This window comes from Maylandia zebra, linkage group LG17 (assembly GCF_041146795.1).
Source record: "Maylandia zebra isolate NMK-2024a linkage group LG17, Mzebra_GT3a, whole genome shotgun sequence".
NCBI classification, from domain to species: domain Eukaryota; kingdom Metazoa; phylum Chordata; class Actinopteri; order Cichliformes; family Cichlidae; genus Maylandia; species Maylandia zebra.
Window position 1 is genome coordinate 22,902,373 of NC_135183.1, and position 25,071 is coordinate 22,927,443.

Genomic DNA, 25,071 nt, shown 5'->3' on the forward strand with positions numbered 1-25,071 from the left:
AAAGTCTGATCAGCGAGTCGGAAACAGGCTTCATGCTGGTGTCATAAAGGTGTGACGCCCTCTAGTGGGCCCCGCGCTTGCTGCCCAGCACTGTGGAGCCTGATTAATATTTGCCATAGAATACCGCCCCTGATGCCCTGAGAGCAGGTTTAGCCTGTCAACGCTTGCCTGCTGTAAGGCACCTGTGCCGAGCTTCTAAAGTGACTCGACTGCCTCTCTTGTCCCTTCAAAATTTGCTGAATCTAAAGCATGCATCACACAGAGTGAAGAAGATGAAAAACTGCAAACAAAAAGAGACATTTAATTTGCATTACTTATCAGATCTGCAGACATTTCAGTTGAAACAAATCCTCATTTATGAAACAAACATTAAATCAAGACATCTGTACACGTGACGACAGTACAACACAGGCTGAACTCCTTAATTACAGCTTTCTTTAAGAGGTCCATTTATGGAGCTGTCCGAGTCCACAGGACCGACTCTTCGACTCTCTGCGAGGAAAGCGGTGAGCAGTGTCATCGTGCAGCACCTTAAACAGCACAGCAGCATTTATGTGTTTTATTAGCACAGTAGTTTAAATTGTAGATATGTGTGTTCATGTGAAGCTGCAGATTAGGCTTTATTATGCTGTCAAGGGTAAAAACTGAATTCTCCCCACCACAAGACAACTGAAAGATATTTCTGTGATACTGTTGAGAAACAGCAGCGCGGTAAGGCGTGGCGAGGCAGACTTTTCCACCCAGAAAATGAAGGAATGATCCACTTTTAAAGATCTGGTGTAAAAGGAGACTTTGAGCTCCAGTATAAGTATTTTCAGTGGTCATGGTTCTAGTCCCTGCTGCGGGGGTTGTGTGGAGGCGGAGCTCCTTCCACAGGCGCCGAGCTGGGAACCGAGAGCAGCTGACCGCCGTGCATGCGCTCGTTGACGCGCAGCTGGCAGCCATCCTGCAGCATGCGGACAGCTATCCTCGCTATGTTGCGTGAGTCGTCGAGCCCGGAGTGAGGACGACCTTCGTACGTCAGGCCGAGTTTCTCCAGCATGGTGCTCAGCTTCGTCTGAGTACGCGGCACCTGGAGGAAGAAGAAGAAAATATGGCTGGTTAGCAGTGGAGACCTTTTATCATAGAAGACATTAGGACATGTGAGAAATAGCCAAATCTGTGAGGAGGTTCATGGACGGGACATAGGAAGGCATGCAGAGGGTTTAATGACTGAAATGAGCTGGAACAGTAAGAATACAGTACTGTGAAAAAGTATTTGTTCCCTTTTGCTTTTTTTTTTTTTTTCCTTTGGGCTTTGATGTGTTGCTATTTGAGATATTTTAGCCTGCTTCACTTTGCCAGACAGGTTCTATTTGTGATTTCTTGATTCCACAGGTCTTGCAGTAATCAGAGCTGGGTGTGATTAATGAAATAAGGGTGCAGTTACTTTTTTTTCTTTCTTCCACACAGAGCCAGGTAGCTTGGGATAACTTTTTCCCCTAAATAAATGAAATCATCTTTGACTAATATTAAAATTAGTTTTAAAAATCTAAAACATGTAAGCGTGTCTGTACAAAGCTGTAAAATGTACCTTGTAGAAGTTTCCGTATGACTTTCTTATGTTTATCCACTTCTTTGCAAACGGAGGATATTTGATTCGGCTGACCCGACACTGGATGTTGAGGAACTTGCTCATATCCCACGACCTGTGGACGATGTTAAAGAAACGGCGCTGTAAACCAAGTGAGGAGAAGAAAGTAAACATCTTGCAGAAGCTTTGACGTGAAACCCACCCGTCAGTCAGGATGGCGTATTTGTATTTTGTCCCGAGTTCCCTTTTCTGAAGCCACGACACAACTCGCTGCAGGACTACTGGGAACGGGTCTGCTTCTTCGACCATTTTCTACCAACACAACACAGAAAAATGAGTAAATGACCCACACGTGTAATGTGATAGTGACGTGAACTCAACCGACCTGCGTTATTCCCGTCAGCTTCACACAGAAGTCTGAGAGCTGTGGGTTAAGCTCAGGCTTCACGTACTCCTGAAAGGTGTCCACCTGTGCAGAACATTAGAGGAACATCATTATTAACAACAACAGAAACAACAACAACAAAAGACAACTCCTGATTTAAGTCACAATCTTTACTAACAATCTCCAAGGTGTGCGTGTTGATGAGAACCATAGGGAACTCAATGATTTCGTGGAGGAAGTCTGAAGGATTGTCCTCTTCACATGTGGCTTCAAAGTCCACCACACAGATGTAGTCGTAGTACGTGTCGGTGGGGCCTCCCTCTGCCGCCGTCTGCATCAGCTTCTGTTTCTTATAGTGGCTCTTCAATCTCTTCTTCATCACATCCTTCACTCCTCTGCACACACCAAGAGAAAAACTGTTTGGTAGAACACTTCTAAGGGACAAGCACGAGTGTTTGGTCCTCAAACATTTATTAAAAACTCACCGTGTGTCGAGCTTTAACTCCGCTAACTTGATCCGAAGCTCCTCCTTCGTCATGCGGTTGATGTGGCCATTGGCCAAAGCAATCTCTTTGTACACCGGATGGCTGAAGTCACCCTTCGACTGAGACGGGGACACCTGAGGAGAAGATTCTCCCGCAGGACACAGCCTGCTGCTAGGCTTCTCCTGAGGAGGAGACGTGTGGGTCGTTATGTGTCAGAAAATGATGTAACTCTACAAATTTGGCCATCAAAAACACAGAGAGCATGGATCAATGGTTTGTTTGGAGGAACAGATCATTTTAGAGTGAAGTCCAACAACACATCAGATAAGATTATCTGCAAAAGAAAGTAGATAGCAGTTTCTGAAATACTCAGACCTATCTACTGGGATTTTCCCACAAAACCATCTCTAGGAGGTAAAAGGAAAATAGGCAGACTGTTCAAACTTAATGCAACCATGCAGAAGAGTAGGAAGGTCAAGTGTACAGAAGAGCATCTCAAACCTAGAAGCAGGAGACGACCACACTGGGTGCCTCTGCTGTCCTCTAACAGGAAACTAGTTCCTTGACCATGACAGTGAGTTCTCTGACCTCACATGGCCTGCACAGTCACCAGATCTCAATCCAACAGTCGCATCATGGATGAGCACCCACTGTGCGATGCTATCCTGATAACTTGGAGCAAACTTCTTGTTGATTATGTGCCTTTAAGAAGTAACACTGAAGGAAAACGGGGTCTAACCCGAGAATAGCGATCTCTTTAGCTTAAAAAAAGAATAGCTCAGTCAATTAAAATACAACACGACAAGATGAAGTACACAGAGCAAAAGAGAATCGGGGTCGATTTGCAGGGCTCACATTAACAAAACACTGTGATGTAGCTCCCGTCTACTTCAAATATTTTAGTATTAATTACTCCAATACAAGAGTAACTAAAAGTAACGCGGTTTCTAGTCATTTTCATCAAGTCGGCACCAAAGAACCCAACGGGACATATCTCTCACCAGCCTGTCTTTGGTGTCAATGAACGCACCAGCCAGTTTACTTCAACGCAAACAGCGTTTACACGGAGCAGTGATTCTGCTAGCTCACCCACCTTCTCCTGGTCCTTCACGCTGGACGTCTTCACATTGTCCTCCTGGCCGTGAATGTTCTCCTTGTGTTCGTCCATTTAAAGCTGAGGTTAGTCCAAAAGTTGCTCAGATCATTTGAAAACAACATAAATTGAAGGCTAAACCAGGTCTGCTGCTACTCCGGCTAGCCTCAACACATTAATGGCTGAAGCAGCTACCGCTAACCAGCGCTGACACGTTCAGTTAACGTCAGATATTTCGCATAAATCAACCACGGGAGTTTTTTTTTTTTTTTTTTTTTCAGACAGTAAATAATAAGGTGCCTTTGCTAAACCCACATAACAGCACTGAACTTTTCATTTTCATGAGGGGGACAGTTATGACAGCTTCCGCTTTGCGCCAAAACAGCAGCAACAGCGCTCACTATCGCCACCTGCTGCTGCGGATGAACGCAGCAACAGGTGTTTTTTGTTTTTGTTTTGTTTTTTTTCACCCAGGACAGGTGAACTCAACTTTAATGTCAGAATTTCTGAAAATAAATTTAAGAGAAATACTAGGATTTGAAAATCATAAATTTGCACATTGTAATCTTTAATTTTCGTAGCTTGAATTGAAGTCCTTTTCATGTTTTCAGCACTCGGTTAGTAAACACTCATAGTCTGTTTTTGTTGGGTAAAAAAGGTAATTTACTCTATTGGGAATACAGTGTAGCTAGATTTGTAAATAGATGCAGTAACTTTATGTACTAATAATGTAGCTGTTATCTATTACAAATCACCTGTGAACCTACATCGCTAGTATTATAAAAATGTGTGCAATTATTTAGCCAGACCTAACCAGCTGCACATTTTGTTTGTATTCCACTAGAGCAGCTTTGCATGATTCTAAATAATCCTTATTTATGTTTATTGCAGCCCAACACTTCATCCTCTGTCCAAAACAAGCTCCCTTAGTACCGTTTAAGCAAACTTTCCTCTGATTGGCTGTTAAACAGATTGTTTAAAAGTGGTTGGGGATATATGCCAAATATGACCATATTAGGAATATCCACTTTATTTCACATCATGCAGAGCCAAGAAAAAAACTGACACCAGACATTTGAAGCAGTCTGAAGCCTGAGCTGCTGGTTCACAGGGATTACTGATGTATACACCGACTTCATTATCAGACCTGCTTATTATGAGCATCCATCACTGGAACAGTGCAAATAAAGTGCTATGAAAAAGAATTATGTCCCTTCCTTAGTTTTTTGCGTATTTATCAGAATTCATGGTTCCAGCAGTAAGAAAGGCAGGGTACTATCTAACTGAATAGTAAATTTCTAATTATTTTAGTATAGTTGCCGTATATAATTAAAAAAATATTTGAAGCAGATATATGTAATAAAACTAATTAGAGATATTTGGAGGCAGTGCTCCTGTTTGGCCGCTAGTTGTCACTATATCTCTATTTAAAGCCACAAACCATTGATGTTTTCACTATACACATCTATACAGTATGAACCCTTTGTAAGCCTTTGTAAGGGGAAAACACTTCACAAAACATCATCGCCAGAGGTCAGCAAAACCAGAAAACTGGAAATTCTGGCGCTGTGCAGCTAATGATAACTGTAAATCCCGGGTGGGGCTGCTGCTGCTTTGATTTGACGTTTGTCTCTGAGACAACAGAATGAAAATGTCTGTCTTAATGAAAAGCAATAAAGGACACCTGGCGTTCAATTTAAGATCCATCTGTGCCTGCAAATCCTAAATTACTTCCCTTTGTTTGCCTGCACTTGAGTTTTGCAGAAGATTCTAATGGATTTTTAAGCATCCAGGAATTTAAACTGAAGACAGCAGTGAAATTGAATGCAGTTAAATCAATGTCGTTTCTAAAAGCTTATCCAGCTGCTTTAAGTTGAAGTGATTTACACCCTGGTTTATACATGTATTCCTTAGGAAGCTTGCAGAGCAGTATGATCTTCACAGTTGGATTACATCTTCCATAATCAATAAGAAGCTCAGATTTTTTTTTTATTTTAAAAAAAGGCACCTTGATAGAAAAACAATGATTTATTTTATCATCTGAAAATATAATACCGTAATAATACAGTTATAGAAAACCCATAACCAGAAACTAATGCACAGAAATAAGAAAAGAAAAAGACAAAGAAAACGCACACACACCATGAACTCAGAGCTTTGGAGAGGAGGTACACGTCTCTCCTAACAGAGATAGTGTTTAAATCGGTTTGCAAAAAACATCAAAGATGAGCTTAGGTTTCATAAAAACCTCCATATTTGGCTTTTTTTTTCTTCTTAGAATAGAGAAAAACAGAAGGACACACAGAAGAAGAAAAAACAGGCTGCACTGAAAAGGCATCAGTCCTATTTTTTAACCCCCTCGTCATCATCTTCATCACAGTGAAATGGGGTCGGGGAGCTACATTTTTCACTTCCCTCTGTCCAGTCTGCGATGCTGCATTCAAGTCACGTGTGGGAAAGCGGCTATCGCTGCTGGGAAACATGCTGCTTTAATGTTTGAACAGACGCTTATTTCAAGTAAAAAGAGAAAAATCTTCAGCCTCTCAAATCTTCTAAATATCAGAACAGAGCGTCTGAATGCTGCCATGTTTTTTTTCCCCCTGGACATGAACGCAGCACAGCATCAAAGGCTTCACACACACACACACACACATTGTAATTTGTTCTGATCACCTCTCCAGAAAAGGCCATCTAATGATCCAGGACTTAAAAAGTGAAGCCTGCATGTGATCACCTGTCAACTTTAAACAATTTCAAATCGGCATAATTTCACCTTATTTCCCTCCACGTGCACCAAACTGCATCACGCGTTAGTGTTCTCTCTACATGTGTCGTGTGAGAAAACAGGCTCTGCTTCTCAGCTATCTCTTGATGTTAGTACAAGGTTTCCCTTCTCACTGTTAGAGGCTTTAAAAAGCTTTCAGAAGCAACAGTTACCTGAAAACACAAACATCATAACAAAATAACCACAAAACACCAAATTAACAAGAGATGAGGCAGTTAAGCAGCTTTCACTTCAAAACAGGCAGCCTGACATTTTGGGAAATAGTCACTTTTTTTTGTTTTTTTGTTTTGGTCTATTCAGTGTGAAGTTAGAGCCAGAGGACGGAGATGTTGGCCAACTATAAGACAAGTAACCAGTCCCTGGTGTTTTTGAACACATTAATCAAATCAGACGTGGTGACCAGCAGGTGAGTGCGACAAACAGGTAAAAGAAACTTGGCGGTAACCAGCAGGGAGGTAAACCGGCTTGTTTCAGACAGAATGAAGCAATGCAGAGACGCTGTCTATCTCTATGTCCCGCCCCCAGCTTTAACCGTTTCCATCTGGGAGCCTGTTAGGAGTAACTCTTGATTCTTTTACCTGAACTGAGGAGTTTCTGTCATATTTCAGGCTACTTCAGACTAAAATGACTGTGTATCTATCAGAAGTTAATGAAGTGGTCTCTGGCTGTACAGGAACGTATTGTCTAACAGCCTCTTTATTGATTACAGATGTGTCAAAACTTGTCATTACAGGAAATGTGGAGATCGTTGAATGTCATCTTAATGGGGAAAGAGTTAGAGAGGCCATCGTTTTGTTGCCCAGTAAATGACGGTGTATCTGATCATTATCTTGGTAAAGATGAAGCTGTGTGCACATTTTAAACAATTTTTCTCGTTTTACTGCATTTGTAACAAGAACTGTGAGGAAATCCGTTCAGCGCTCTGGCAGGAAACGCTGATTGGGAGGGTCGGAGCTCTGGACCAAAACACCAATAAAAACATAACTTGCAGGAATGTGAACATTTTAAGCTCATTTTGGACAAAAGTCTCCTGGTAGGTTTAAAGAAGGGCTTTAAAATAACTGCATGAAGTCGTTTCCTGAGCAGCGGCTGCTGTGTTCTCAAAGCACCGTGACCAAGGGGCCGCATCGAGGATCAACTTTGAGATACATAAGGATTATTGTGAGGATTCAAAGATACACCAGAAGACTGAACAATAATAATTATGGATCAGGGAAAAAAAAATCAAGCAGTTGAGGTGAGCAGAATCATGAAGCTAATTCATTAAATTAACGCATAATTAGGAGTATTTTTTCAAATTTATAATCATTTAGTTACTGTGAGGTCAGATTTGGGCAATAAAAATGAAGGAGGGCGATAAAAGCAGGTTTGGGCATCACTTTTCACTGCAGCTTAAAGGTTTTATTTTCTTACAGCAGATTTCTTTCACAGCACGTCCATTAATGATCTCTCCCGGCTCTAGCTGCACATCTACCATCCAGACTTGAACCTATTTTCCAAAATGTTTAACTGTTCCTTGAAGAAACACAGTACAGAGACACACGAGTAAGTGCACAACGCACACGAATACACAGATTTACACACTGATAGAAAACAGCTTAAAACAATGTGCAATCCCAGACTTCAAACTGTCGCTTTGAAGAAGATGCTGAATTTAAAAAAACCTCACATAAATACAGAACAGCAGCGAGAGAGAGGCGCGGTGCGAATGAACCTTCAGGTGGATGTGTGTTTGTGTTTGTCACAGCGAGCTTGGTGTGCACATTCAAATCAGGTCCACTGGACTCATAACTGACAGTTTGTGTGGAGGTGGTGCTCTAACAGAAACGCATCCCTTTAAAGGACAGGAAAAAAAATAACGTGTTATTCCATGCCCTGATGTAATCCCGCTCATTTATATTTAGACTTCAGTGTGTGTGTGATGCCGGTGCCACCAGAGTCTCCTGGTGACCAGATGAAAGCAGCTGAGCCGATTTATCTTTTGTTGGCCCTGCAGATCTGCAGCAGAGCAGCCACGTTTTCATGTGTGCACCTTCAGAGAGTTCCGGTTCAGGTCTTGAGCGTTTATGTCCGTTTACGTGTTCTTGGTGAGGCTCAGAGCCTTAAACCGAGTCACCGTGGAGCCCAGAATCATCGGCTCATGTAAGGCTACATGTTGATTTCCTCCCCACACCGGTCTCAGTGCGGGAGGAGCAATCGTTCCAAAGCGCACTGCAAATGTTCCCAGTTCTTCCACAGCAGCGCTAGCAGGGACACGCCCACGCAGGTGAGCGCCAAGTGGAGGCGACTGCGCAGCAGCGGGGCGGTGAACTTGGCCGCAGTGGACACGCACACCAGGATGACGGTGACGATGGCCAGCATGATGTTGATGCACTTGCCCAGCAGCACTTTGGCGTCCGTGTTTTCCAGCTGGATGGTTTGCTGCTGCTGCTGCTGGAGCTCGAGCTTCGACACGCGAGTCTGGCACGACTCCAGCACCTCCTACGACACACACACACACACACACACACACACAGAAAAATGGTTAGAGATCAGGGAAACTCTGGAGAGCAGTGAGTCACAGCGAAAGGGCAGCAAAACTGGATCGTGTATGAACTTCAGCTGCATTAGAAACAAGCGCAAGAACGTCCGATTAGAAATAGGAAGCAATGGAGGGACTGCTGTGGCTTCAGTGTGACATGTCATGAGAGACATGTCATCAATTAATCATTTGGACGCTCAGAAATTTGTAATTAAAACCTCCCCGAAGTGAAAGGAAAAGATTCAGATTAATTATTTCTCCAAAATGCTAATCTTCCAGTGATATGAATGGAGGGGGCTTCTCTCTCCTTTAAGCGTTCTTGTAGCAAACCCATTAACCACAGTGAGCATGCCGTGTGGATAGGCCTGTCGTCATCCTGGCAGAGACCACTTTTACCAGGATAGCCTCAAATGATGAAGGTACACTACGCAGTGACCTTTCCCACTAAGGGGTCAAACTCGTCTAAACTGAACACTGTAAATAAGGCAATAATACATTAGGCCTTTCAATTAAACTTACAATTTGAGTAAGACATTGGTTACTTAAAGGGTTAATCCTAAACTCTAATCTTAATCAGCCGTGTGCTGTGGCAGTGGTGGGGGCTTATGCCCAAACATAAGTCACCTGTATGTCCCTGGCCCTCTCATAGGCCTGGTAGGCCACCTTCTCCTCGATGCTGGCCAGCTCCTGCTTCAGATTGCTGGTCTCGTGCTGGTGCAGCTCCGTCAGGTCATTCAGCTGGTCCTCCAACCGCTCATACCTGACAGACAGAAACACCCACAAACATGCAGAGTAGGTGGAGGCGGAGAGAGCCAAGGAGAGAGAAACAATGCATTATTGAGAGTGTGTGGGCACGTAACAGTACAGCAGTGTATCTGCTGCAGCCGAGCTGCTCAGAGCATTTGCCCTTGGTTGGGGGGTTTACGTGTAAGCTCTGCCGGCTATTTTTAGGCTTTTAATGATGGACTCCTAAACTGTCAAAAGCTCTCTAAAGTTCAACAGCTCATGTAATGACAACGTTGGCTCTGTTAGGATAGAAATGCTACCATTACTGAAGCACCGAAGTGTGAAAACATCTTCATCCAACAATTATGCCACAATTTTACTTAATACAGATCAGTGATCCTCAAACCTTTTGCCTTCTGAGCAAAAAACCTCTGCTAGCATCCCCCGGTTAGCTTCAAAGCAATGTGCAAACCGCTTTTATTTTGTATTTCGTGTTTATAGTCGTACAAATCGTTGTGCAAATATTCTTGTGACATGACTGAAGCACACATATTCTGACAATAAAAGATATAAGGAAAAAAGACCCTTCCACAAAACAAAAACAGCATAATTTGTTGAGCAGAAATATTTTACACAGTATAATATTTCTCTTATCTTTCTCAGTTCAGTGTTTTATTGGATTTTCTGATTTAATTCAGAGCTCAATAATACAAGTGATTTTACAAGTCATAGTTGTATGAGGGGCGTTTAAGGTGTTAACACTGAACTGTTGCTCACTCAAAGCCCGAGGGGCTGACTTTATACTAATGGGTATATTTAAGAAAGAAACATGTGAGTCTGTGCTCTATTATCTGTAAAATGTTCATGGAAGAGTATTTAACCATCATGTGTGGGTAACAATATTCTCCTCTCCCAGAACAACACAAAATATTTTGTTTTGATCTGTGACGCAAAAAAGAAACACTAAAAAAAAAAATCTTTCCACAGTGAGAAACAATCTGCCCTCAGTACCAGGGAAGAAAAACAAAGAACAAATCCTCTAAAGCTCCTTATAAGCAACCAAATGTCATTTTATTTTTCTTGCACCTCAGTTTAGGAGATTTTTCTTTTCTTCAAATACTATATTTTTGGCATTTCTCATTTTAATGCTGGTGACAGCGGAGATGTGAAGCATTTAAAAATAGTACTGGAGCACACAAGCTTTCCCCCCTAAAACCTCCCTAGAAATCACGAAAAAAAAAAAGAGTAAAAAACTAATAAATATGTCAAGAATTTTTTTTTTCTGGGAGAAAAGCCTTCCTTAGACTCGTGATGCTGTGCTCACCTGTATCGCTCCTCCTGCATCACCTGCGTGAAGTAGTTGTAGTCTCGTTTAAACTGTGTGTTCAGAGTCTCCATGTCCTCTGCCAGCTGCGTTTGAGCATCCCTGATGTCCCGCACCATGTCCAGCACCTCCACTAGGCGCCCGCTGGAGTCAGACCTCCCTGGCCCCCCTGACTCCACCCCCGATCCTCCTGCCGGGTTCCCGTTGGAGTCAGCGGATGCAGACGTCCCGGTGGAACACTCATCGTCGCTCTGGTACTTGGTCGCCTTGGCTACTGTGGTAGCGCTGCCACTCAGACCCCTCGCGCCGCCCTCCACCTGCAGCCCTGACCCTGTTTCCATAGAGCTTTTCAGGTGAGCGATGTTGTCAGCGCTGCCAAACTTGTTCCTGATGAGGTTAGCGAACTCCCGCGGCTTACTGAAGAAAAATGGAGGTGAGAGCGACACGCCGGGCCCGATCGTCTTCACCTTATCCAGTGCCTGGTGACGCCCGGTGGTGCTGACGTCCCGCAGGCTGCCCTCCTTGCTGTGAGTCCCGGACTCCTTGCCGCCGCTGTCTTTCTGGTTGTGCTTCCCATTGGTCTCGCTGTCCTTCATGCGGCGGTGGTACTGCTCCAGCTTCCTCTGCAGCCGACCGATGGTCTGCGCAGACTTCTGGTTCTTCTTTTCAAACACCTGCCGTATCCGCGACACCTGCTGCTTGTCGGCATTGTTCATAAGCTTCAGGTACTCGGCCACGTTCTGGTCCCGAGCCGTCTGCTCCACCTTAATCTGCTCCGTCACCTGAAGGCAGAGCCAAATGACAGATGTGAAAACAGCTGCTGAAGATTTAAAATCATTTAAGCATGCATGATACCAGCGCTTCTGATTCTTACCGACACCCCGATTTGTTCTATGAGTTTGCTCATCTTTCACACGGGTATGTTAGAATAAAATAATGCTGCATGAATACTGACAGCAGCCCTGTTTGTCTTTGAGCTCACTGATACTAATTTAATTTGGCCCCGCACTTCTGATCCCTAATGATAATTAGCCACAAGAGGAGACGTTAACACCTGCTTTTCTTTGCTTGTGAAGAAGTTATCCTGTGTAAACAGAGCTGGTCTTAAAGGCATCTCTAAACCTCCTCACACGGGCGTTTCCTCAGAACAAAACAAAGTTCCTCCAAGATTTTTTTAGCCTCCTGTTGCTAAAGGGTAGCAGTCAATGCGCCCCTCAGTCATGTGATCGAGTTTATTCCAACCATGGAAAGTTTAAAAATTACCATCTGATACTGATGCTACAGATCAAACTGTTTTCTCTGGTCTGCTTTCATTCACTGTATTTGTTTCTTTGTGTATATTCCTGACTGGGAGCAGCAGTTCATCACATTGTAATAATAATTTCACTGTTAGGTTATTGTTGAAGTCTCAAACTACTTTTGCTTGGATAAACCAGTGAATATACAGCACGCAGCACGAGTTCAGCTTAGTCTCTACAGTTGTAAAACGTTGATATTAAAGTGCAGGATAAGCCTCTACTGTGAAAAACACTTCTAATTTCTAAAGACAGGACTGAGACGGACCCGAGTCGATTTTTTCTTTCCCCGTCGTATCAGAACTGACATTTAAAGGACATTTAGTCCATTACTGGATTTAAAAAAAGCTGCTTCTGTTGCTTCATGTGTCACCAAACAGAGCTAAGGAGATATTTTAGTTTGTCTTTTACTCAAGTGTGGTGCTTGAGTTCTGAGTGCCAATGTGTCCCATGTGTACCCACAGCTTTTCAAATTAAACACGATAAATTTACAGACACACACTGAAGCAGGTGTGCAATGTTTTCCTTCTTACCTTGAGGATCTTCTGCTGCAGGCTGTCGATTCCCAGCGGTCCTTTGGTGAAATCCAGACCCACGCCGTCGTGCCCAACACCGTCAACCACGTCTAGGTTGGACTCTGAGCCGCCGCGGCGAATGGGCACCGGGATGCTGAGGACATCGCAGCCGCTGCGCTCCGCCTGCAGACATAATGATCTGATGAGTGTATATGTTTTTATTTTTTGGGTTGGTCTGTACAATATAAACACAATGACGTGTCAAAAACCACTGTGCTAATTTGTCTTTCATATGACCGACTGGGCCATTCATGGCTTGAAACCCAGAGGCAGACAACAAACTGCCATTTCTGATGCCACAAATACTCTCCCACTGTTGATAATATCCGACTGAGACTAACATTTACTGAGAGTTGGATAATGCTGCATTCAGACAGCATTTCTCAAGTGGAAGTGATGTTAAAAGAAGCTGATGAGACACAGATTTTTACATATTTTATACCCAATACTCATACTGAGCAGGTATATTAATCTCCATGGTTACCACCTTAGTTTGTAATGATATCTGTGGGACTGCAGTAAACCAGAAAATCGAAAGTTTGACCGTCACAACTAGAACGGAGAACTCAAACTCGGCTTCATTAGGAGCAAACATGCCAAGATTGTTGAGGTATAGAAAATGAAATGGTTCAGTTTCAAAAAGAAATGTTCTTGTTGCATTGCACATAAACTGTTTCACAAACAAAAAACAAAAGTGCAAAAACTACTAGCAAAAATTTGGCTAAAAAATAAAAAGATCTTAGCCCGTGTAGGCCCATACAACCCATCCTCCTAGCATGAAATTGGCTGCACATAAAAACCTAAAATTGCAAATTAACTAAATTGCACTCAGTGACCTCCTTGATTTAGCCATTTCCTCAACTATCATTAAACTCGCCTCTGCTGCTCCATTACATTGAAATGTAGCTTGAAGGAACCTATTCTGATCTAGCTGCACGCCTCTTTTTCTGGGGCTTTTACTCCTCTGTGGCTCCATCTCTCTGCTGGTGTGTGATATCAAAATGAGGCAAATTCTATTATCTGAAACACACACTCTACACATTGTAAAGCAGTACTCAGAATACAGGCTGACCTGTAATTGCCTGCCCTCAGCATCAGCTTTCCTTTTTATATGCCATTTCCTGCTAACTAGCTTGTATGCTTGCAGCTGCAATAGAGGTTCGCCAGTTTGGCCACAATTTATTAAGAAACCGAAATGTGCATATCTGCGGGCTTGATTGAAATGAGTGGCCTGTGGGTCTTGAGTTTAACACATGAGTACACTTGAGTGACCAAAGTTATTTAATTAAATCACAAGTTAACTGGTTCAAAATCTCTGTACACCTAAATGTGTAACAGCTTACAATCCCCATCATCCTCAAATTTAATCGCCTCATTATGTGATTACAAGCACACACATGTTAAGAGTTCACCAGTTACTATTCTCCAACAAGATGCTTGAATTCTACCTGGTGTGTGTGTGTGTGTGTGTGTGTGTGTGTGTGTGTGTAAGAGTGATTATATGAACATCGTTTTGTGCCTGATGAAGGTCAGTTGAACTTCGTTGCGATTCAGTAAAGCAGTATTCACAGCTGAGAGACACACTCTTTCCAGCTTGTCCTGAGTCTGCCCCCATGTCTCCTCCCAGTTCAACATGCCTGAAACACCTCGCCTCGGAGCCCCGAACCACCTCAGCTGGCTCCTTTTGATGCAGAAGAATAGCAGCTCTACTATGAGCTCCACGTTCTTTCTCCAAGGCTGAGCCCACACACCATTCAGAGGAAGCTCATTTCCTCTAAATTCTTTCAGTCTCTACCCACAGCTCGTGACCACGGGTGAGGGTAGGCATGTAGATCAATGGTTAAATTGACAACTTTGCCTTTGCATTTGGCTCGCTCTTTACATCAACAAACCAGCACAGTCTGCATCACTGCAGATGCTACGTGATGACCTCGAGAGACACTGGAACTTGTGCTGAACCCAAAAGAGCAATCCAGCTTTTTCCTCCAAGTCCGAATCCACCTAATTAACCCTGGGAGGCCCAGCCAGAACAGGCCGAATGGGTCGATGCTACTGTGAGGCCACAGCGTGGAAGTCAAAAGTTGAGACTTTGGTGGTCCTATACAGGGTACTCAAGTTGACTCATCTCATGCAATAGCAGTTGAGATATTTCAGTGTGAACAAAAGCGGTGGGTTAAATGACCAGCAAATCGACAGCATGCCCCGCAGAGCTGGTGCGCCGGCGTGCCTAAAATTGCTGTTGAAAAGTACAAAATTGCCTCATTCAAGAGACCAAATGAAAACTCTCATAAGCATTGTGCTGACATTTAAAACTAACGAGGCACAAATGCACTCTCTGGAGAAAACGGCAGACATTGTTCAGACCCTGCAGACAACTCAGGCTTTGAGGCAAAACTCTGCACTAAAAAAAGAAAGAAAACCCGCCGACTGTTGTACACCACTGATTTAAAATGGCAGGTGGACTTATACAATCTCAAAAAAGAAAGAAAACAGATTCCTTTCATATTCTGTCTGCCTTGTGTTTAGTGAGCACACCCTACCATGTTGGCAAAACAAGAGGATCCTTATAGAGGTGCGTACTCAGTATGTAAGAGGCTTTGTGTAGTCAGTGTCAGACTGGAGGGCAGGAAGGCAGGTGATGGGACATTAAAGCACTCGTAAGACCTCACAGTGGTCAGTTATGGGAGCAGCGAGAGCTCCAAACAAGCAGCCCCCGGTGCCTGAAAATCTACTCTCTGCATTGACAAAAGCAGACGATTATGTAAGGCAACCTAAAATATTAGTATGTGGTAACTCTAGTTGCCACGGCAGCAAAGCGCACACACTGTCAGACTTGGCTCTGAAGCACACACACACACAAACTGCTGACATACCCCGAGGGCGGGTTTTGTGCCTTTATTCCTGTTGTCTTTGTGTTACGCATGCACAAGCAGAAGACATGACACTGTAATTGTGTCCTGTGACCTGCAGCCGTGCGGCCAAGTCAGCAATCATTAGCCCGAGCAGTGAAAAACAGTCCTACGGTATGAAACAGCAACGATTATCATCATTCCTGTTATTGAATCGATCTTAATGAAACTATTCTTTGTGCTACTCCTGAGTACAGATGCAAACGCCCTCAGAACATCACACATCCAATCAGAGGGGAAGAAATACAGCCAGAACAAAGTTGTGTTGTAAATAAACTGATTTAATTGACACAGAATAAAGAAAAAAGTGCCACTAGTAACCACAGCCTTTGTGAAGGGGGGCATTCTAACACCGGCAGGGCGTAACTCCCGTGGTTGCAAAAAGAAGCCTGGATGTATAGCAGTCTACGAGTTAACTACCTTTGATCTGTGACCTCACTAAAAAATTTCCTGGAGCCAGATTCACCAAGGCGGATTTCCATAGACTTCCATGATGTTTTTACCTGATCTCCTCTGTTTTTTAGGGAAATTTAGTGTTCATTGAATGGAAACTAGGGAGAGAGCAAGAGGGAATAACATGACAATGAAATGGTCTGGGGCAGAGTCGAACTGATATTTTAAGACCAAAACGGCACCTTCCTGTTTACTAATCTCTTGGGTACGGTCGGAAGAAGCTGCCTTGAGATGAGCGTGCAAGAATAGACTAGTCCAGCACTTGTAAAGTCAAGTTTCTACCAAAATAATAATAATAATTTCACACACCGCTGGTCTCCTGCTGGTTAGAGGAACTTTGTTTTTTGTTTTTTTTAAAAAGTTGTGATTGCTTTGGTTGCCATATTCGCCTGTAGTTTGCATAGAAGAGGCCGACTTGTCCGCAAACACCAGCTACTCGCTGAGAGGTAGTAAAACTTTGTCAAGTGCAACACAAACGTTCGCCTTCAAAGCAAAAGTTGTGCGTCATCAGTGTAGCCAAAAGGAGAAAAATGGTCTCTGTTTTCAGTCTCACTTTTGACAGTTTCACTAATACCCGCTGAGCAAAAATTATATCGTCTGTGAAAACTACTGACAACCAAAGCAATCACATGGAGGTTTTTGGGGCCATTCATCTCTTTGCAACCAATTTCACAGCAACTGTTATCAACCTTCGACAACCACTTGCCAACCAGTTGGAGAGTATACATTTTTCCGTAGCAACTTATTGTTACTGGGGTGGTGTCACCGACTGTGATTGGATATTTAGTAACCAGTTTCACAGTAACTTCAATCAAACTCCAGCAACAACTCACCAACCAGGTAATGGCCATGGTTGCCAACTGGTTTCTAGGTCGGTGTGACTGGGGCCTTATGGGGTAAACAGCAGAAAAAAACATTTAAAATTTCTAACAGTGGATTTGAAAAGTTAATGACTCAGATTTATTTACCCAGGATTTACTGATGTGACAAAAAGGCTGCCAGCAACCATTGGACAACTTCCAACCAAGTTTCTTATCATCTTTGGATGTTTTGGTCAATCAATTTGACTAGTCGATGTCCAAACCTAACACTGGTCTAACTCTACCGAAAACACTAAAGCTGCAGACACACTGGAAGAGTTTAGCAGCAACATGGCGACCAGAGTCAACGGACAGCGAATGAGATTTCGCAACTTCAATTTATGGATTTTTCCAACTTTCAGATGAGTGTCTAAAGTGACTACCAATCAGAGTGGAAAATTCAGTTTATTGACATATGACCTGTAAATACATTAGTGGGTTACCTAGGCAACCTGAAATCTCCACGAGTGACAAGCCATTAGCTTCAAAGCGACGAGCGACAAGTAAATCAATTCCAGCTTCAGAATCTTTATAAAACCAGCCCCTGATGAGCTTCTAGGCTTAGGCTTTAGATTCAAGTCTTATTAAATACAACATGCTGTTCATTTTCTATATCATGGCCCCCGTAAATTAAAAAACTATGGCAATACAGGATATAATAATAATAATGTATACTTTAATGATCCCCGTGGAGAAATTCCTCTCTGCATTTAACCCATTCACTCAGTGAAGCAGTGGGGAGCCATTGGGTGCCCGGGGAGCAGTGTACCTACCTACCTACTGAGCTATCCCTGCCCCTAATATATACTTCAGGGTGGAGAGTCTCAAACGTACAAGTGTGCAGCATCATTCAGTTTCCCAGTCAGATCAACCACTTGCTAATCATATCTAGTATCAAAGATGAAGCAAGATGGCTATGGTGAAAATGCTCAAGGCTTTACTAACTTATGTTACGCTGCCCTAAATCATGACAAAATCAAAGTACCACAGGGTTGAAAAGTGAGTGGTTGAGTTGCATTGTGTAAATGTAGGCGGAAGATTTTGTAAGGAAACAAGAAAACAACAATTATCTGCAGCAAACTGCAGCCAAAAACATCAGAGAGCATCTAATGATCAGAACATGTAGAAGGAACAAGATAAAGGGCAACACGTTTTTGTAGATTTTCTTCCCTGCATCAGTGCAACACACACACACACACACACACACACACACACACACACACACACACACACACACACACACACACACTTACAAACCCTGCTCATATATCAGCTGGGACGCAGTAGATTCGAGTGTGTAAATCTACCAGAGCCTCCCGCTCAGCAGTCAACACACGTATTGGACTTCCACTGGAAAAGTAGGTCTGAGGGCGAGAGCTGAGAATTATTAACATGTGAACACACACAAACACACAGAGGGACAGAGAGGGAGGCCATGTGTCTGTTTTACAGAGCCGATGTCTGGTCACTGCTCGCCTCGTGACCCGGGTCTGCACTCGGGCCATTTAGATTATTATACAGATGGGTGAACTCTGAGCCAAAACACAGATAGCACATCAGGGTGTTTGTCCACGGGGAAATAAAACGAGGATATCCACATATTGACTTGTCCCAAACTAGGCAGTTCAATTTGTATCCGAGTAATAAAAAATAAACGGATGAATGTGAATGCAGAGATAATGAGTCTCCCATGGTTCTCCCTGAAGAGAACCACAATTTCAAAAAAAGCTAAAAATCAGATGTTGTGAGGAAGCAAAACAAAAACGTACTAATTTACATAAAATCTGTAGCTTCCTGCGGTGAAGACTGTAAGTCTCCAAGCTTTGAATTAGACAAACAACTATCTGTACGCACAGAAGCCCCCAAAAACACATCTTTTAAATTACAGCTTAAAGTGGAGACGATCAGTGACGGCCTGGGTAACTGTTTAATTCAGGGCTGTCAATAAAATCCAGTGCTGTTCCTGGTGTGGCTCAAGTTCTTACTGTGCAGGATCAGAAAAAGACCGACGAGTTGCTTGAAATATCCCATACATGGAGGTTTTGTGTCTTTATAGATCCGCTGTGATCTGCAAGTTCTCCTTAATGTGAAACTGTAAAAGTTTTTAATCATTTGCTTTGTAAAGGCCTGACTCACTGAAAATAAATGTTTGCAGATGCACTTCTTTATACTAAAACAAAGGAAAATAATGCTTGTTTTGAAAGATTACTGTGCACTGGTCTGTATGTGGCCTGTGAACTCAAATTAGTTTAAAAGCCCTCATTTACAGTAAATCTATCATTATGGACCAATCAGCATCTCAAATGTTCAATTCCATCTTTTTCATCACTGTAAAATGAATAACATACAAAAAACCTGCTAATTACAACTAAGCAGAAAAGAACAGATTAGGGTTGTGTGATTGGACAAATGAATCAGCCATCGACTACTGAGATGTTATTATTTATTTTGCTTCCTTGCTCATCTCTAAAAATTGAACTTAGGCGTTCTGTCTTGCACCTGTAAAGCTGTACTGTGCACTGGCTGAAATGTTCCTCCTTCCCAAATAAAAGATCATGGATCATTTTTGGGGCATTATTTCCCGAGTGGGTGCGCTTCTCTGCAGACAATCATCGGCTGTTAAACTGATGGGAATGTCAGTTTCATGACTAACTGCTCCAAAACGAAATTACTCAACAAATCAAGAGCCGGGTGACATGAAATATTAATGAAATTGAAAGTGGAATAAAAGCTTTTCTGACAAGTGTTGGACTGAGTATAACAAGTGAGAGGGAGCAGGAGTGAAAAGACTATTTACTCCCCTGATGTTGCTTAAAAAGTCTGGACCAAAGCATAGTGCTGACAGAATGATCCATTTTTTAAAGGCACAAAACTGATCAAATACCCAATTATATCCACAGATTCAAAGTCAGCAATGACTTTATTTATTACAATTCATCCACAGCATGCAACAATACACCAGCCACACATCAGCTGCACAGGCAGCCGGTGGCCTAGCTGCAAACACCAAACTCACAGATGTTGGCAGGAGACATTAATCTGCTGCTTCCACTGGATGAATGTTCACAAACAGTATTTAAAGATTTTAAAATCATTCAATTATCTTTTACAATGAAGATTTCTTTGTTTCCTTGGCAACACAGGACAACAAAAATAAGCAAAGAGAAAGAAAATTGTAGCAGCTATCAACCCAACTGTTATTTTGAACATCTGTATGGGCCCAAATATTACATTTCATGGTGATGATTTAATCTGCTGGACTCGTCCATTGAGCACTGTGACAGTATGCTCTGAATTTCATGCCAATCCATCCATTAGTTGTTGATTCAAGTTTAAAACGCTGAAATAAGGCTAATTTGTCATCGGATTACAGAGGACTGTTTTCATCCAACACATGTTTGACAGAAATCAGACTACAAATGTATACCTGCATATGCGTCTTTATGTGCAGGTATCATTTACAGAGATAAGTAGAAGGCTAACTATAAAAAACTCAACGCCTGTGTGTGAACTCTGGTGTGTTTCCACATCACTTTTCTGTGATCAAAATGAAAGATTAGGAACTAGAGTCAAAGCTCGTAGTGTGCACTTTATATTAAAAAAAAGGAGAGAGAGCGGGGCGGCAAGTGCTTCTCCACCACCCACAGCTCATCTGATGGAGGGACCTTGCCATGGGGAGACGGCAGCCTGGCACAAACACAGGAAATTGCCAAGGGAAACCTTTTCTTCTGCTGCTCCCTCTGCAGAGTAACAAGTTATTTATTCCTGCCTCCGATCCATCAATTTATTTTCCACTAACATGAGCCAGAGGTAGTCCAAAACGAGCAAATTGTAAACACTCTGTCCCCCGTGAACGATGAAATCCTCCCCTCAGCTCGTCAGTGTGACTTGCAAACAACTGAAGTGCAGAGGTAAGACTGATCATTTTGCCAAAAACCAATCAGTGGCCGCAGATTGATCCAGCGCTAATCAATCAACTCAAGGCTGTTTGCAGGAAATGTGAAAGCCCCTCTGACCAGTAAAGATAAGCACTGCACATACATGTTATTAGTCAATGTCAGCAGGGTCACAGGAAGCCACTGAGCAATAATGACATCTCACCCTGACAATAAAGATTAATGAGCTGATAACACGTCTTGCTCATACAGTAAATGTTTGGAAACTGGGCCGTGGAATCGAGTTGAATTAATCAACAAATTGAAACAGCAACCATTCTGGTTCAGAATCAGAATCAAGTATGATCAAGCATGAGTTTGGTGATCTGCTCCACAATGTGATCCGTTTGGCTTTAACATTCACACAATTAAGGTAGCACTATCCTGTGAGGCAAAGTGTCTCAAACCCACCAACACTAATGAGCAGTCTGTATTTTCACATTAATATACCTGTAAAAGTTCTAAGTGAAACCACCTGTGCTCATATCTTGAATGTGAGGTTTTTAGCCGCTCCCACAGAAAGAGCTAAATAAAAGCTGTCTGCATGCAAATAAACTGCTTGTTTAATTTGCCACATACTATCAGCAGCCATCCCCTGCCCTTTCTTTTTCTAGCAGCAATACCTGCAGCATGCCTTGAGATAATATTAAAAGTTGTAAGATCTCTGAGATTACGGTGCTGGGCATAACCCTAATCAAGATAAACTCAGTGTGGTGGTGCCAAAACTGACTGTGGGAAATGATAAAAAAAAAAAAAAGATTTTCTGGGATTTTTTAAAGCAAAATATAAAAAGTAATCACATTAATACATGACAATAGCTGTTAGCTGCAGTCCCAATGTTCAGCTAACCCATAGTGATTCAAAGATATACTGGCTTCATTGGACTTAAGCATACCTGTTGTTTTTTGCTTACCAGAAAACATCTGGTGAGCAAATTTAACAGACAGGGCTAAATACTGTGAAACAGTTAATCACCAATTAATATACTGAATGAAAGTACATCCTGAAGGAAACTATTTAATTAGTGTCTTGTTTGTTCTCAGAAGAGGATTGTGAGAAGGCCAACACAAATAATTATTTTGGCACTTGTGACTCTCCTTAATAAATCAGTGCTAACAGCAGTGAAGGGTAACACATTATGGCACATTAGTCATCTATTACTCGGCTCCAACCCAGCATGGGGCCGCACAGTGTCTGAACCCAAACACCAGATTAATGTTGGCGTTGAACTGGTAAGAGTTTGAGTGCTGGGGAGGAAATAATTGGATTGTGAGAATCCGGATAAAGAGATTTAGTGGAGGGAGGTGTTTAAAAACAGGTTTCTAAAGACAACTGCAGGGAGGTACAACACATTAACCTCACAATAAAGCAAAATTATCAAATCATCAATACAGCGATGACAGAAAAACTCAGAAAATCTTCCATCCATCTATTTCCTCACCTCTTATCCAGATCACATTCACAGCTACAGCAAATTTGGAATCTGAGTACCCAGAAAAGCCAATCAAGTACAGGGAGAGCATGCAAACTGAACAAAGAACGCCCCCAGCCTGTGGGTTCAAACCCAGGACTCCTTGCTGTGAAGCCACAAATCTCAAATCTCAGCAAATCTTGCTTTGAACCACACAGTTTTCACCTACCACACAAAGAAGCCACGACTGCAGCCCTAACATGTACATTAGTGGAACCATAACCTCACTGTTAGGTATGATGGCATGTTAAAGGGAATATTCTGCTCATTTCCACTTCCATTTCGCTTTTATTGGACTTGACTAAAGTAGCTTTCTATGTTATTTATTCAATACTGGGCTTTGGTGCAGCTCCTCAACCATGAAATGTGCCCTCCACTTCCCTTTAAGCAAGATTTCTTCTGATTCCCTGCCCCTCATAGACAAAAGGTTTGAGCAGCGGGTCCATTGGTACATTTCTTAATAAGTTGGAAGTCAGAAATTTTTTGTTTAGTCCCTGATGAACGTAGAAGGTCAGAGTAGACCACCATGCCCTGAGTTAGCAATCCAAGAAGGTGGCTGAATGTAATCAGTAGTAAAATTTAAACTTTGAATCTGTACTGCCAGCGTCACCAGATACATGCCACCACATCACCAAACCCTTTGTTAGGGGGTAAATGCCCATGTTCCATTCCATTGAGAAAACAAGATAATTATATTTTGGACACTGACGCTCTGGTGTTGCCGTAGATGGAAGTCTAAAATCTAAAAATTCCTGTTAATCTGTCTGGTAACTGTTGAAAAAAGTGAGTCTATCCAGCCAACAGACTAACTGTGCTATCCATAAATACTCACGGCCAGCTTAACCAAACAGATGATGGCAACTTTTGCAAAAAGTCTGTTTTCTGTCTTTGGTATTTGGCCATGACGTAAGCGTGACACTCTAAAATAACCCTCAAAAATCAAGAACCAGGATCTGTCCATTACACTGACCTACACCTACACTCAGCACAGCACAGAAAGAAAATCAGCAGCTATTTCGATAAACATGGAGATGATGTCAGAAAAAAAAAAAACCCTGTCACTCTGTTACAACAGGCTTGAGAACAACACTGATGAGCTTTCCTGGTTATTTATGACTCCACTTCCTGAGGGCTTCCAGAAAGGCTCGCACACCAGGCCCTAATGCATCATGCTGCCACAGGATGAGGCACAGGTTACACAAACCAGTGCACCTGTGATTGAATTCAAATCCATTCAGCTCTGAAACGCTAAAAAGCAAGGGGAGCTTTTGTGCTGACGAATGACTAAAATCCATTTCGGTACAAATCAAACAGAAATGGGCACAAAGTACTGTTTGCTCTGTATGAATAATAAATTAAACATTCTCACACTGAGTTTCTGCAACTGCTGTGCATCATTTCCATTACCTGGAGGGCTTTTAAAACACTGTATTGTACTGTATAATTTTCACATCATTCTCACATGTTTTTAGAAAAACAGCACTCCAACTCCAACTTTTTTTAATGTCCTCGGGTGACTTAAATGAAGCTCATTTGCATAATTAATCAGAGGAAGTCACTATATTAAAGTCAGGAACCAAAGGAACATTGTTTTTAATCTGTAAAATTTTCACAGCAATATAATGATGAACTTTATTGCCACAAAGCTTTTTGTGCATTAGGGGTTTAGCTTGGTTTTGGTAACTGGACATCCTCTGGGTGTGCTAACTCAGCTACTGCCATTTAAACTGCATTCAGACCACGTAGGGCAATGGAAAAGATGTTCACCTATGACAAGAAAAAGAGGACTGTTTTAGGCGAAATGAGACCGGGTTGAATATAAATGGGACCGCTGAGCCTTCTGTCTGGAGGGGCTCACCCGTGACTCTGTGACAAGAGAGAGGAGCCTCCTGTGGGGAAGAGGAGCTGGCAGACAGACACACCCCCCGTGGGGGTCCAGAGATTTAACAGAGAATCATCCTGGGATTAAATGAAGAGCACAACAGTCAGAGACCGGATGAGAAAATGAGAAGTGGGGCTGAATACAAACCCAGGGAAGTGATGGAAACAGGGAAACTTAACCTCTCAGGTAAAAACCTTTTAGGAAAACTTGCTATTTTTAAAAAAAATTCTTTAAAATACAAATAAAACTGACTTTTATGTCAAAAATTATGATTCAAAACAATAAATCTGTGTTTGTCACACTGTGACCAGAAACTGGAGATTTCCAGCTCCATATTTTAAGTAGCTTTCAATTATTATCTTATTTCCCTGATATTGAGCCTCAGCACAGCTGGTTTAACTCCTTTCCATTAAAGACAGCTTTCTCTTTATCGCCTGTGGCAGCCAAACACAAGATTTGGGGGCATTTTCACACCTTCAGTTCGTTTCCTCTGGTCAGAAACAGCTTCAGGGTATTTCTGTAGTTTGGGTTCTTTCTGCACACATAAAACTCAAAGAAATCCAAAATCACTACAAACCCACATGAGAAAATTTAGTCTGGTCATCTGACTGACCAGATGTTCTCAGGCTAAATCCCAGAATGCAACGCATGCTTGGCAAAGGGAAAGCATGTAGCTCAAACTGTCTGCATACACCTGATAACTTGGTCGGATCGAGGTCAGATCACCGCAAAACGAACCGTGAACTGGAGTTCGTTTGGAACCGGACTGAGACAGCTTTCTCTAAAGGATCCTGGCACG

At 42.4% G+C, this 25,071-nt stretch overlaps 2 protein-coding genes and 1 long non-coding RNA gene across 5 annotated transcripts in view; all 3 read right to left on the reverse strand.

The window, feature by feature from the left end:
• Positions 1-281: 281 nt before the first annotated feature.
• On the reverse strand, positions 282-3,918 carry eri1 (exoribonuclease 1). Its single transcript, XM_004573734.3, has 7 exons — positions 3,537-3,918; positions 2,444-2,625; positions 2,137-2,353; positions 1,959-2,042; positions 1,776-1,885; positions 1,574-1,688; positions 282-1,072 (listed from the first exon to the last, which is right to left on the reverse strand). The coding sequence occupies exons 1-7, from the start codon at positions 3,609-3,611 to the stop codon at positions 830-832; spliced, it is 1,026 nt and encodes a 341-aa protein (XP_004573791.3). The 5' UTR covers positions 3,612-3,918; the 3' UTR covers positions 282-829.
• A 1,633-nt stretch (positions 3,919-5,551) lies between these two features.
• The window catches only part of tmcc3 (transmembrane and coiled-coil domain family 3), an 86,808-nt gene continuing 67,288 nt past the window's right edge, over positions 5,552-25,071 (reverse strand). For all 3 annotated transcript variants that reach the window (XM_076875518.1, XM_004573735.6, XM_004573736.4), the window contains 4 exons: positions 12,721-12,885; positions 10,893-11,674; positions 9,467-9,602; positions 5,552-8,802 (listed from right to left, as the gene is read on the reverse strand). In XM_076875518.1, the coding sequence (XP_076731633.1) occupies positions 8,500-8,802; positions 9,467-9,602; positions 10,893-11,674; positions 12,721-12,885 (1,386 nt within the window). In that variant the 3' untranslated portion in view covers positions 5,552-8,499. The remainder of the gene's footprint in view (positions 8,803-9,466; positions 9,603-10,892; positions 11,675-12,720; positions 12,886-25,071) is intronic.
• Positions 23,954-24,424, reverse strand: LOC143413123 (uncharacterized). The gene is made up of 2 exons (XR_013093705.1): positions 24,249-24,424; positions 23,954-24,157 (listed from the first exon to the last, which is right to left on the reverse strand). It is a non-coding gene; the product is annotated as an uncharacterized LOC143413123 (long non-coding RNA).